Genomic DNA, 11,434 nt, shown 5'->3' with positions numbered 1-11,434 from the left:
TCACGTCTGCTGCTTCAACCGAATGTTTTCACCCCCCCTGCCCCCAGTTAAGGGAGGGAAACTTTTATACATCTTTTACGAAGATCACGCGTCAGATTCACGACTTTCTCACACAAAGAAAGATGCACAAAAACAGGTGTTTGCCACAACTGTTTAGTTTTACTATTTTAATATCATGAAATAAAAGTACAAAAAATTTACAGGTATATTGTTTCTTACATGAAGATCGAACAGTTAACATTTGCATTTATTTTGCAGCGAAACCTGTATTCTCAGTCACAGAATGTGAATATTAGCCACTGACATCACCACTGAGCATTTCGTTTTAGAAAGAAACTGCAGAGGTAAAAGGCAACAATCTTGCGAGGCTTCGTAAGAACCAAAAGAATATTCCAACTGCTCACACCAGAAGTCATGCTTCAGTAAACCATCCTTATCTAATACAGGTTTCCCCACCTGGGAGGCTGAGCGTGTTAAGACACTGGAACTGGACATCTTGTCTAAGGGATCGTCAACAGGGGGTTCCTTGTTTACAGGCTATCAGCATTTTGGTGTCCTTGTTCAACGCGTTTGCAAAAATAAGCCGTGTGTGCACATGTATGAAAAAGAACGGGGTGAGATCACCTGCGGTCTTGACGTAGCTTGTGCTGTTTACCCCATTTACCACTCTTCTCTGAAGACAAGTGACAAACTCTTGTATGTAAAGTGCTGAGAGTTCATTAACAGGCAGTTAACTAACCAATAATTATTAAAAACAAGTTTATCCAAAGTGGATATCCAGGAATGCTTGCAGATTGATGCTGCCAATTAACTGACTGAAACAAAATCCAGGACTTCACTGTATTTTTTCTGTTTCCTAGAACATTACGGCTGCATGTCTTCCCAGCCCAAGTTGCCTTTAACTTCATCAGCTGTACACGGAGATGAAAAAGCAAACCCCTGCATTACCTTAACCTGCTAAAATGTCAGACTCCATTTCATACGTGCCCCTCAACTTTTCAGACAAGCTTTCAGGTAGAAATTTATTTATGACAGACTGGTCTGATCAAATACTATGTCCTTTGCTGGACTGTGCGGTGCCTTTTCAAATAATTCATTTCATGAAGCATGCATGAAACCAAATTTTGAGTTTACAAATAAATAAAATGGTGCTCACCATTAGGTTTTATATATTTTACCATTTACTGAAATGCTTAAAGTAACTCAGTCCCTTAAGAATGAACTTGGGGGTGTTTAAATAAAAAATATTTGGAAATTGAAACCACATTCAAAATTGGCAAAACTATGCTTTGTTTTTGGAAGGGTCTTGCTTGTTTCTTCTCTTTACATCCCAATTATAAACTCTAGCCATATCTGAGGGTGTGGAATTAAGGAAATAGCTCATGCATTCAGAAAAGAAAGACGGAAAGACAGATGGATGGAAGGAGGAAACAAAGAAAGAAAAAAAGGGGAAAAGCAGGTTATACAGTTGGCCGCACTCCACTCACTTGTAACAGTCAATATAGAAACCATTTAATGAAAGAGCTGACTTGGTGCAAAGCCTTAACACACAGGAATACTAATAACTGTTAGTCACTGCGGCCCTTATACCATTTACTTAAAAACCTCCAAAAAGATATTACAGAGAAAAACACTTTTAGTTTTACTTACAGCTACTCTCTTCTGATTTCAGTCAACCTGCCCATATCGGCTGTATTTGCCTATTTCAGGCATCCATAACGTCCTGCAGCGCTAAGATAGCTTAAGTATCAACTTGAAAAAACAAGTAGCTGTGCCTTCGTTTACTAAATCTAATGCTTCAGCTGATGGCTACCCTCATCATTAAAATAGTATAAAAAACCCCCACACCCCTGGAGGTGGTTCAAGATAGTATAAATAAATAAATAAAAAAAAGTTAAGCAATGCCTGAACTGGCACCAAGCTTGCTGCAGCAGAGCTTGTGCTGCTTGGAGAACATTGCAATGGCAGCTGAAGCGGGTGTGATGAGCAGTAGCCCAAAGAACAATATTCATACGCTCTAGAGAGAAAGGGAGAGTCGCTTTGCTTTGAAATGGCCTCCTGGCCATCAATCCACAGCACCGACCCAGGCCCCCAACTCACTTCCAGTCGAGGTTTGCAACCATCACGGTAGGTTTCACGGCGACCCAGTGACAAACACAAGCTTTGCTACATCTAACACACCAACCCTCAGCTCCACGCTGGAAACACAATATCCCGTTTCACTGCTAGAAAAGGTTAAGTTCCTAGAGCGCTACAGAATTTTAAGGGCAGCCAGTCTAAGACAAAAACATGTCAGGAAATCGGTAATTACCTTTATGTTAGCTTTCACGCACACCTCTTCCCCCGCAAATAAAAAAAAAAAAGGATACTGACTTCTGTAGTGGTGAACTGATCTCTAAGAAAATCCAGGTCTTCCTCTAGAAGATCAAGGTTTCTTGTGGCTGTTGACAAATTCTTCTCTAACAGAGCCTGAGCTTCATCAATATCATATTCAAGCATCACATTGGCCTAAAAAAAGAAAGATTGATAAAAGCTTTTACTCTTGCATTGTAAGGAATAAGCCATAGCAGGCTCACTTCAGGCTTTTGCTTATAACTTATCACATTAACAAAAGGCTGTCCTGCCAGGCCAAGACAACAAGATTCAGGACGAGCAATGCCAGAATCCACCTGAGGCCTCCACCCCTTCAGTAACTGAGTAACAAATCCCTCTAGTGACTTAAAAAAAAGTTCTCTCCCTATAGCTAAGCAACACGGGATTTCTCTCCCTGTGGATTGCATTCAGCCTTTCAGGTATCAGTATCTCATCTTCGCCATATTTGGAAAGCGAGAGACTTCACGTTTCTTAGCAGCACCTTTCAAGTGTCACACAACTCTAGAAGCAATGTTTGCTGCATTCAAGATTAACCTCAGGATCTCTGTGTGGAACACTGACAAACAGCCTAATGGCATTGGTCATTAACAAGAAGTATTACAGGTATTTAAAGATACAACACGTTTAAAAGTCCTGTCCTATGCCGTGGTGGTTTTTAATCTACAAATCTTCATTTCAGTAAGAAGCTACCACGTGAAGAGATAAAAGAGCGGTATCAAGTGAAGATGCACCAATGAAGCTTTGTCTCGGTCAAGAACCGTGCATTGAGCAGAGTCACATACTACTAACTAGACATGATCCCAGGGAACGCTACACAGAGCTGCAAGAGTGAGATAAGCCATTCTTCTTTTAAAATAACTGGAAGACATAGTTTCCCCAATAACAGTAATACGCATAGCCCAACATGCAGACTGTAAGCAACAAGGAGGATAAAGGCAGAAGGCCAAGAACACCTAAATATAATAAATTGCTTGTGGCATTTCATTATAGCTTTTCTGTATGAACCATCAATAGGATGAACTTTCTCTGATATTCTGTTACAAAATAAACCTGCGATGCTCCGTGAAAGTCAACGTTTGTGAATTCTGAAGACAGTCTCCTAAAAGCAACAGGTATCAGACAAATCTTCTCTTTTTATGATAGAAAAGAAGTGGGAGAGGTTGGGAGTAACTGCCCAATCAGTCCGGATGCTGCACGTGTCAACAATGTTTCTGTCCTAATCAAGTGGTTTTGTTTGGCAGCCAACACAGGGATTTGGGAACATCCGGGATTTAGAAGTCTCAAAACAAACATTAGCAGGTTGTCTCCACATATAAGGAAGCCTCTCAGTACAAAATATCCCAACCTGATATTGCTTAAGTACTTAGAAATCTGCGTTTCGAGCTCTGATCCCACCAGTCTTTAGCACAAATTCCACTCTAAATGCTGGCAGGTACCTGCCAGTAACAGAAATCCCATCTTTCCCTAAAAACGTGCATGGAGAGGGAATGCAAGATGCTAAATACAAGTAACGTAGAGAAGATGGGAAGTTGCTTGCCAAACTAAGTTATTTTGCTGGGCACATTCCCATCCCAGGCAATGCCGGATGGTAATTTGAACCACAAAGTGATAGAAGTGGTAAGGAAAATGTTCATGAATATGCTTTTTGGAAAGAACAATCCAGCAAAATTACAATTCTCTGAAGTCTTACTGTTGAGGCACCAAATAAAATCAAGCATGAAACCTTCACTAATGCGTTGAAATTGTCTGGTTAGGTTTGCCCTGCTGACAGGACACAGCTCCACTATGTCATGAACAGAATTATGCCCATAGCCCCTAGAAATACAGATGAGACAGCAACGAACACTGTCTTTTATAAGCCTTCTATAAGTTATTTAAACAGTTTCAGAGAAAGTTCCGTTTTACTTACCCCCAACCACAAACAAACTTTATCTGTAGGAGGAACTGAAGCTTTGCAGTAGAGATTATCTGCCAATAAAAATCTGGTTTCCATTGGATTTGTGGAATCCTTAAGACAAATGATAAAACTTAAAATTGCTATTTTCACTGGAAACTTATGTCAAAGACATAAAACTTACAGTAAAGAGCACACTTTTCTGCTTTTTGCCATTGATACAGTATTAACTTTGGTGGGACTCTGTAATTTTACTTCAACATTAAAGTTAGAGCTCCAAGAAGAAAGCATTTTAAAAAGATATATTTAAAAACAATACAGAAATCTCTATAAAAGAATAGAGATGAAGTCAAAGCTTAGCTGCAGTCTATACACTATTATAAGTGAAGTTGGCATTACAAACATTAACTTTTTTGAACTAGCTTTCAAAAAGTACTACATACCTTTAACAACAATTCTGTTATTTATAAAGGCATATTAAGTGTGCTCTCCAAAACATTTCTTGCAATGTGTTCTGTTAGGGTGGAAAGGTAGTTAGCTTTTCTCATACTCATTAGATATTCAAAATAGTTTACCTTTTTCTTCTGCATGTGTTTTAAAATTTCTAATGTCTGTTTAATTTCAGGAATCTGACTTTTTAGCCTGTGAATTAACAACAGTCATAATTTATTATTTTACAGAGACACAAAGTTTCCTAAACAAGTGATCAGTTTTATTATACAATCCAACCTCCATTTAAAAACCTGAAACTCTAACAGCTTTCCAGGCTTACAAGTGCAGATTTGAAAGATACGGCATGTAAAGGCATCTCAGCTACAGCTTCACCCGCCTCTTACACCGAGGCTCATTGGTTTTCTGAAGCAGAGCAATACATGCACCTTTCAAACTGGAACAAACACGTATTAACAGTAACAGATACCTGTTTGCTAAAATGGCATATTTTTGCATATTTCTGATCTCCCCGGAGGAGAGGGAAACCTCAGCAGACATACAGATGAAAAACACTGTAGGTAAAACAAAACAAGTGTGTTTCTTCTGAGGTCCACAAACTATTCTAACAAACAGTTTAGAGCTACAAGACTTGGCACTGTTAAAACGAAAGCCCTCTCCAGGGTTCAGGGCATCCCCCTCCTCGACAGCCCTTGCAGCAGCCTAGCAGAGACGCTGGGATCCCCACTGGCCTTCCAGGCCGCCCTCCTCTGCAACCAGCAGGCTCAGACAGCAGTGACTGCCAAAGCAGGCCTCCAGGTGGAAATTATGAGGGATATTTGTCCATGAAAGAAGTTTAATCTAAATAAAATATTACTTGAAGCTTTAATTTTAGCTTTTAAAAATTTGCTTCTCGCCTAGCTTCAGATCAAGGCTGAAGCTACCGAAGAGAGATGAGATTACTAAACCAGAAGTTACAGGCTTGATACAGTAGTCATTTGACAAAAACGTATTCTTATTTCACTAGGCTGACAAAATTTAAACGACTACAGCAGTACTTTTTGGCCTTAAAGGCTAAGGACCAATTCAGCAATACTGTAAATTCTTTTGCATGTAGTTCTCAGGAAGAGGAAAGAAAAAACGCTGGGCTTTCCTGAAAGTACCGCAAATATTAGCTCTCCTAACACCAGCTTTTTCCTTCTTGGGATATTTAAAAAAAGTAGACTTATTTTTAAAAAAATAGAACTGTGCTAAACATTTCCCAATTCTGCAAAAATTATGACTTACCTCCTTTTCTTTTGAGCAAGATTAAGTTCCAAAAATTTATACTTCTGATACTGCTCATCCAACTTCTTAAGAACTACATCTGCTGTCTCATTTCCAGGCTGTTTCATAAAAGAATCTACATCTTCCTTTAAGGGGAGAAAGAAACCCTCAATGTTAGAAGAGTTTTACAGAAACGCTAGATACAGTCATGCTATCATCTTACTGCAGCTAAGTCTAGAGGGGTTTTTATATGTAAACAAACTTATTTTTTTCTGGAGTGAAGTACAAAATAATTTTGTTTCCTTTCTCAGCCACCTTTTCATTTCCCCCTCCCCCCTTTTTTTGGTAGGGAACTACAGAATAGGCGCAAGGATTATTTCATAACCATATTTGCTAGTACCTTGTTAGTGGTGCTTTCAGTCCTGGCCGATGTCAAATGACACCTAATGGGGTTGGATATCCTCAGACCACGGCTAAACTTTGTTTCCTATCCGTAAAGCAGGGATAACGCTTCTCTGTGGCTAATCAGATTACAAACTATTTAGGATAAGACTGATGAAGGAAGAGAATCACGGCCTGATCAAGCATGTTGTGGCAGAGAAAGAGGCAAAGGAGGGAAAACTGCGGTATCTGCTCAGGCAGGCTTTATGGTAGTAAACAGCTCGTCTTCAAAAGCTCCTTCTGCAGTCAGCAGGAAGCCACGGAAACCTCTAGAGAGCAATTCCAGCCAGTCCTACCATCAGCTGGAAAAGCAGCCAGAGAAGACAGGCCTGAGCAGGCAGGGATGCTGACCTCTGCAAGTGCCTCCTTCAGACTCCCAGGAAACAGTTCATCTGCCTGCGGGCAATGTTCTCAGCCTCGTGAAAGGCACGTCGGGCCAGAGATCAACCACACGTTTCTGACCTTGGCAACATTTACCTATGTATAATTCAAGATGACCACACTCGTCCACTGCGGTAATTCTGTCCTTAATTGCCTATATAGCTGTCAAATCTGATGGAAGCCTACCATAGGCCTCTTCAGCTTCTCTTTTATAACTAGGTGTTTCCATTCCAGTAGTTTCGCATCAGAAAAAGACTGTAATACATTACTAAAGTAGTATCAGACATATAGCTGGTTCCCCTCATTATGACTCCTAAGCTCTCTTGACTAAAGAAACTTGCTATGAAATTACTGAACCTGGTAAGAAGTCACCCACTTTCCTTATCATGAAGGAAATCTGCAGTGGAAATATGAACTCCACAACAGACTTCAGCAGGCAGCATGATCTAGGTGGATCAACAACAGAACTCAAGAGACTGCATTTCAGACCAACTGCCCGAGGAACGCCTTAAGCTACCTCACCGACAACAGAACAAGAAGCATTCCTGCCTCCTGATGAAGCCTGTAGAGAAGCTTTAACCAAAAACCCCAAGGATTAGATTCAGGCAAGTGTTGTAGAATTGAGGCCTGAGGATGTTCTGAAATGAAACTCCCTCTTGTGGAAGCTATTCTGCTCATGTAAAGCACCCAAGACAGAAAGAAAAAGCAGGTGGGCAACAACTCACCCCACACACTTCCCAGCACCCCATCTCTGCCTCGGCTAATGTCTGTTTGTACAGATAGACAAGACGGAACCCAAGTCTCTCTGAAACGAAGATGCTGAGAAGCAAATCCAGGCCCCCTGTATACTGGTGATCTCCTCCAACTACATAATGCCCCCTCAGATTTACCACCCAGGTTTTCCAACTGCAACTTCCAAGTCCTGCTGGTTGGGCTTTTGGCCCATCTTACCCAACTGCAAGGATGAGACACGGTCACTACTTCGAGCTTGAACAGAAAAGCTTTGTAGCAGAGCTGGGTGTCAAAGCTGTAGGATCCCTGCTTCATGGTGTGTCACGCAGCATCTCAACTGCAGAATTACCTTACGGGTTCTGCAAGGACCTGCCAAAACTCCTCCCTATCATTTTAGGAAGAAAATTCAGTGGCAGAACACCATTGTTGTATACCGTAAAGGTAACGCAGTCTTTGCAAACTTCAAGCCAAGCCACACGAGCGCTCTGTAAAAGCCCTGAAATAGAGCAGGATAGCGCATTCCCCTGTGGCCTTATGTTTATCTTTTGAGTGATGACCCCAATAAAGAGCTGCAGGCAGTCGCTCTGCTTCTGCAGAGAGCTATCATCACCTATGGGCATATACAGAGAATGACGAGAGAGACACTTTTTCAGATTTGCATCCCCTGTCCCCCCACTCACATGCATGCTAAGGAAGGCAGAATAAGGAAGGCATTTTATCTGGAAACATCTGGACAACAGCCCAAAAGAAAACAGAGTTGAAACTTCTATTTGGAGTGTTTTTTAAACTCCAGTGAAACCTTGAGTTAGTGCTTAACATCACTTGAAATCTGGAGAGCACAAGAAGCCACAGACCAATGCCTAAGAAAAGGTATCTGCCATAAACTGTTTGAAGAGCCTTTACTGAATCAAGATGCCTAAAGAAAACATCTCTGAAAACAAGATTCAGAGTAAGACTGCCCACGTAGCACGTGGTGGGGGGAATATCAAGCAAGTGATCAGGAAGTCTTTATCATCATGATGGTATACAATGTTTCTGAAACAGAAACCTATTTTCTGAAGAAAAAACCTGTAATAAAAACCAGCCTCAAGACACTAGTATTTTCACTTTGTGGAGCAGAATACCATTAAAAACTTCTTAGCATGTGCTTATTTTGAACAAAAAAGTCTATCTGAACATCTATATCCAAGTACTCTAAGATCAACATCAAGGATCTCTTCTGCAGAGACAACTGTATTTGATTAGAGCACCTCTCAAAACTGAGAATCAGGAAACTTCAGTGGGTTTTAGATCCAGACAAAAGGTTACGAAGAACCAAAGAGAAGCACAGAACTAAGCCACAACCCCCAGAACTCTCCCAGGTCGCATGGTACAGCACGTGAGATACTTCAGACCCAAGTATCAAAAGGGAACAATGTGGAACCAAACATGAGCATCGACGGCTACCAGCATGAAAATGAGGGATGTGACAGACACCCTCAAAGTGTTTGCTGAGGCTGCTTATCTCCTGTTCCCTGCCAGGGTGGCTGCCTCCACCGTAGAGTCAGGGCAGACCACAGGTTCTCCTCTCTCATGATGATCGAGGTCTCGTAGGGCAGCTGAAGCCACAGCCCTTTCCTTTCGCTTGCGTCTACATTAGTCTCCCATAAGGGGGTGGAAGGAAGTTAGCCGCAGGCAGCAATGGTTCTACATCCCAGTAAGATTTGCAGTAAAAATTACAAATTTTACAATTTGTAATTGTTAAAGAACCTTAAAGAAAAAGTAGGATCTCGATGCACTGAAAGCAAGCGTACTGTGCCCGTTTGCTCAGGACCTATGCCCTAAGAAGACACATAGGTAATACAAGCACTATACCTAGAAATACCAAAATGCAAGTGAAATCAATTTATTTCTACAAGAGCAATCATACCTGAGCAGTCCAAACAGCTCTGGTAAAGATATCAAGACAGATCTGAGAAATGCAGATTTTCAAAGTCCAAAAAAATCTCAGTAATAAAGCAGCACAATAAACAAAGCATTCAGGGCAGATATCCGACATTTCAAGATGACACCAAAGCAGCCAGGTATAGCCAGCCTGGTCAATACTTATTGATCAAACGAAATAAAGTAGCACTCAAGACAGCACACCAAGAGCTAGCTTATAGCAGAAAGTGAACAACAGATAATTTTGACACTACATCACTGTATAAGTCGATGAATTCTTCTTTTCAACCAGTCAACAAAATTATTAAATGCTTGGTAAATCACTTTTTAAAGTCGGATAAACAAGTTCAGCCTGTTTTCCGAAAGACACACATTTGTTGGTTTTCAAAAAGTCAGGAAACCTAGCTGGACACCGCGGTCACTTCTTAAGTGTGATTTTGCCCAACAGTCAAGAACTAGATTATGAGAGGAAGATGCAGGGAGGAGCGCGGTACAGCATTATCTGAGATGAAACAAAAGCGGCAACGTCCTGCTATGTGCAGGAGGAACCGCCGTAAGGAACCACAGTTTAGCACGTGTGACAGGAGGGTTCATTCATACCACGCTCTTCATCGGCATGCGAGTTGGCCAGTGAAATGACGTGAAAATGCTTAACACGGGGATTTGAGCTTGCTGTAAAGTGTATTAATGCTTAATAAGGCCCAGACAGAATCCAAACAAAGCAACTCACCCCGTGAAAATCCTCAGGGCTAAGGCACCCCCCGCCCCCCCGGGGCACAGGGCCCTGCCCGGTTTGGAGGGAGGAGAAGCGCTCCGGTACGGGGCTGCCTCAGGCCGAGCCCGCAGGACGGCCGCGGGCAGGGCAGGCCGGGCCCGCGGGACAAACCCGTGGCGCTGGGCGCGGGCGGCCCGGGGGAGCGGCGGGGAGGGGAGGGCGCCGCAGCTCCCCCGCCTTGGCGGGGCGGGGCAGGGCCGGGCCGGGCCGGCAGCTCCCGCTCGGCCCTACAACCCAGCGGGGCGGGCCGCGAGGGGCAGCCCCGCCGCCTTCCCCGCCGCCCGCGCTCCCTCAGGCGCCGCCCGCCCGCCGGGCCGCGGCCCCGCCGCAGGTGCCGCCTCACAGGGGACGGGCCCAGCTGCTGGAGCGCAGTCCCTCCCTTCCCTCCTCCCTTCCTCCCCCAACCCCCCGCCGGGGCGCGGAGCGGCCCGGCCGGCGGAGCCGCCGCTCACCACGAAGACCGCCTCGGGGATGCCGAGGGGGCCGCGCTTCTCGCCCGCCGCCGCCTCGCCGCACCCCGTCTCACTGCTGGTGGCCGCCGCCATCTTGGGGAACCGACGGTGCGTGCGCGGCCTTCGCCGGGACGCCGGAGTCGTACGTCATCACGTCAGCGCCGAGCGCCACCCCACCCATTGGCTGTCAGGCTTTGAGTGACGCGACGACGCGAGGGCGGAGGCGAGCGGGGTAGGCGGGGCGGCGGCCGTCCCACAGCGGCGCCCGTCGGTGGGCTGGGGCGGGCCGGGGGCCCGGGGGCGCGGCCCGGCCCTCACCGCCCCGGCCGGGCTGGAAGAGCGGCCCCGGGGCAGCCGGCGGACGCGCCAGGGCGGGAGGCGGAGGACGGAGCTACCGCGTCGCCTAAATCCGTCCTGCTGCGGGGGGCGGCAAGAGCTTCCCGGCGCCCTGCTCGGCCCCGGCCGCCCCCTCGCCCGTCCCGGGAGGCCGAGAGGGGAGAGAAGGAGGGAGGGAGGGAAGGAGAGAGGGAGGTTCCTTTTCCCAACCTCTAGTTCTGCCTGCGGCGTTTCCCTCCGAGCAGCCTTTCCCACATGCTAGCACAGCTCACGTAAAACAAGCAAGATACACGCGTATAATATCGAAAACAATAGCAAAGAGCTGTCTTTATTTAATAATTTACACTCAGCATTTTTAAAGGGAGCAGAAATAAAGCTTGCCCCGTGGTTACACATTTCGATTTCCACCAGCCCGTGCCATCACGCACTTGC

At 44.7% G+C, this 11,434-nt stretch overlaps 1 protein-coding gene across 1 annotated transcript; it reads right to left on the bottom strand.

The window, feature by feature from the left end:
• Positions 1-135: 135 nt before the first annotated feature.
• VBP1 (VHL binding protein 1) lies at positions 136-10,797 on the bottom strand. Its single transcript, XM_076347359.1, has 6 exons — positions 10,667-10,797; positions 5,984-6,108; positions 4,843-4,909; positions 4,283-4,381; positions 2,370-2,508; positions 136-1,353 (listed from the first exon to the last, which is right to left on the bottom strand). The coding sequence occupies exons 1-6, from the start codon at positions 10,757-10,759 to the stop codon at positions 1,283-1,285; spliced, it is 594 nt and encodes a 197-aa protein (XP_076203474.1). The 5' UTR covers positions 10,760-10,797; the 3' UTR covers positions 136-1,282.
• Between the last annotated feature and the right edge of the window lie 637 nt (positions 10,798-11,434).

Source organism: Aptenodytes patagonicus, chromosome 9 (assembly GCF_965638725.1).
Source record: "Aptenodytes patagonicus chromosome 9, bAptPat1.pri.cur, whole genome shotgun sequence".
Classification (NCBI taxonomy): domain Eukaryota; kingdom Metazoa; phylum Chordata; class Aves; order Sphenisciformes; family Spheniscidae; genus Aptenodytes; species Aptenodytes patagonicus.
Note: the sequence above shows the minus strand (reverse complement) of the source record. Positions and strands in the feature narration are given on the sequence as shown.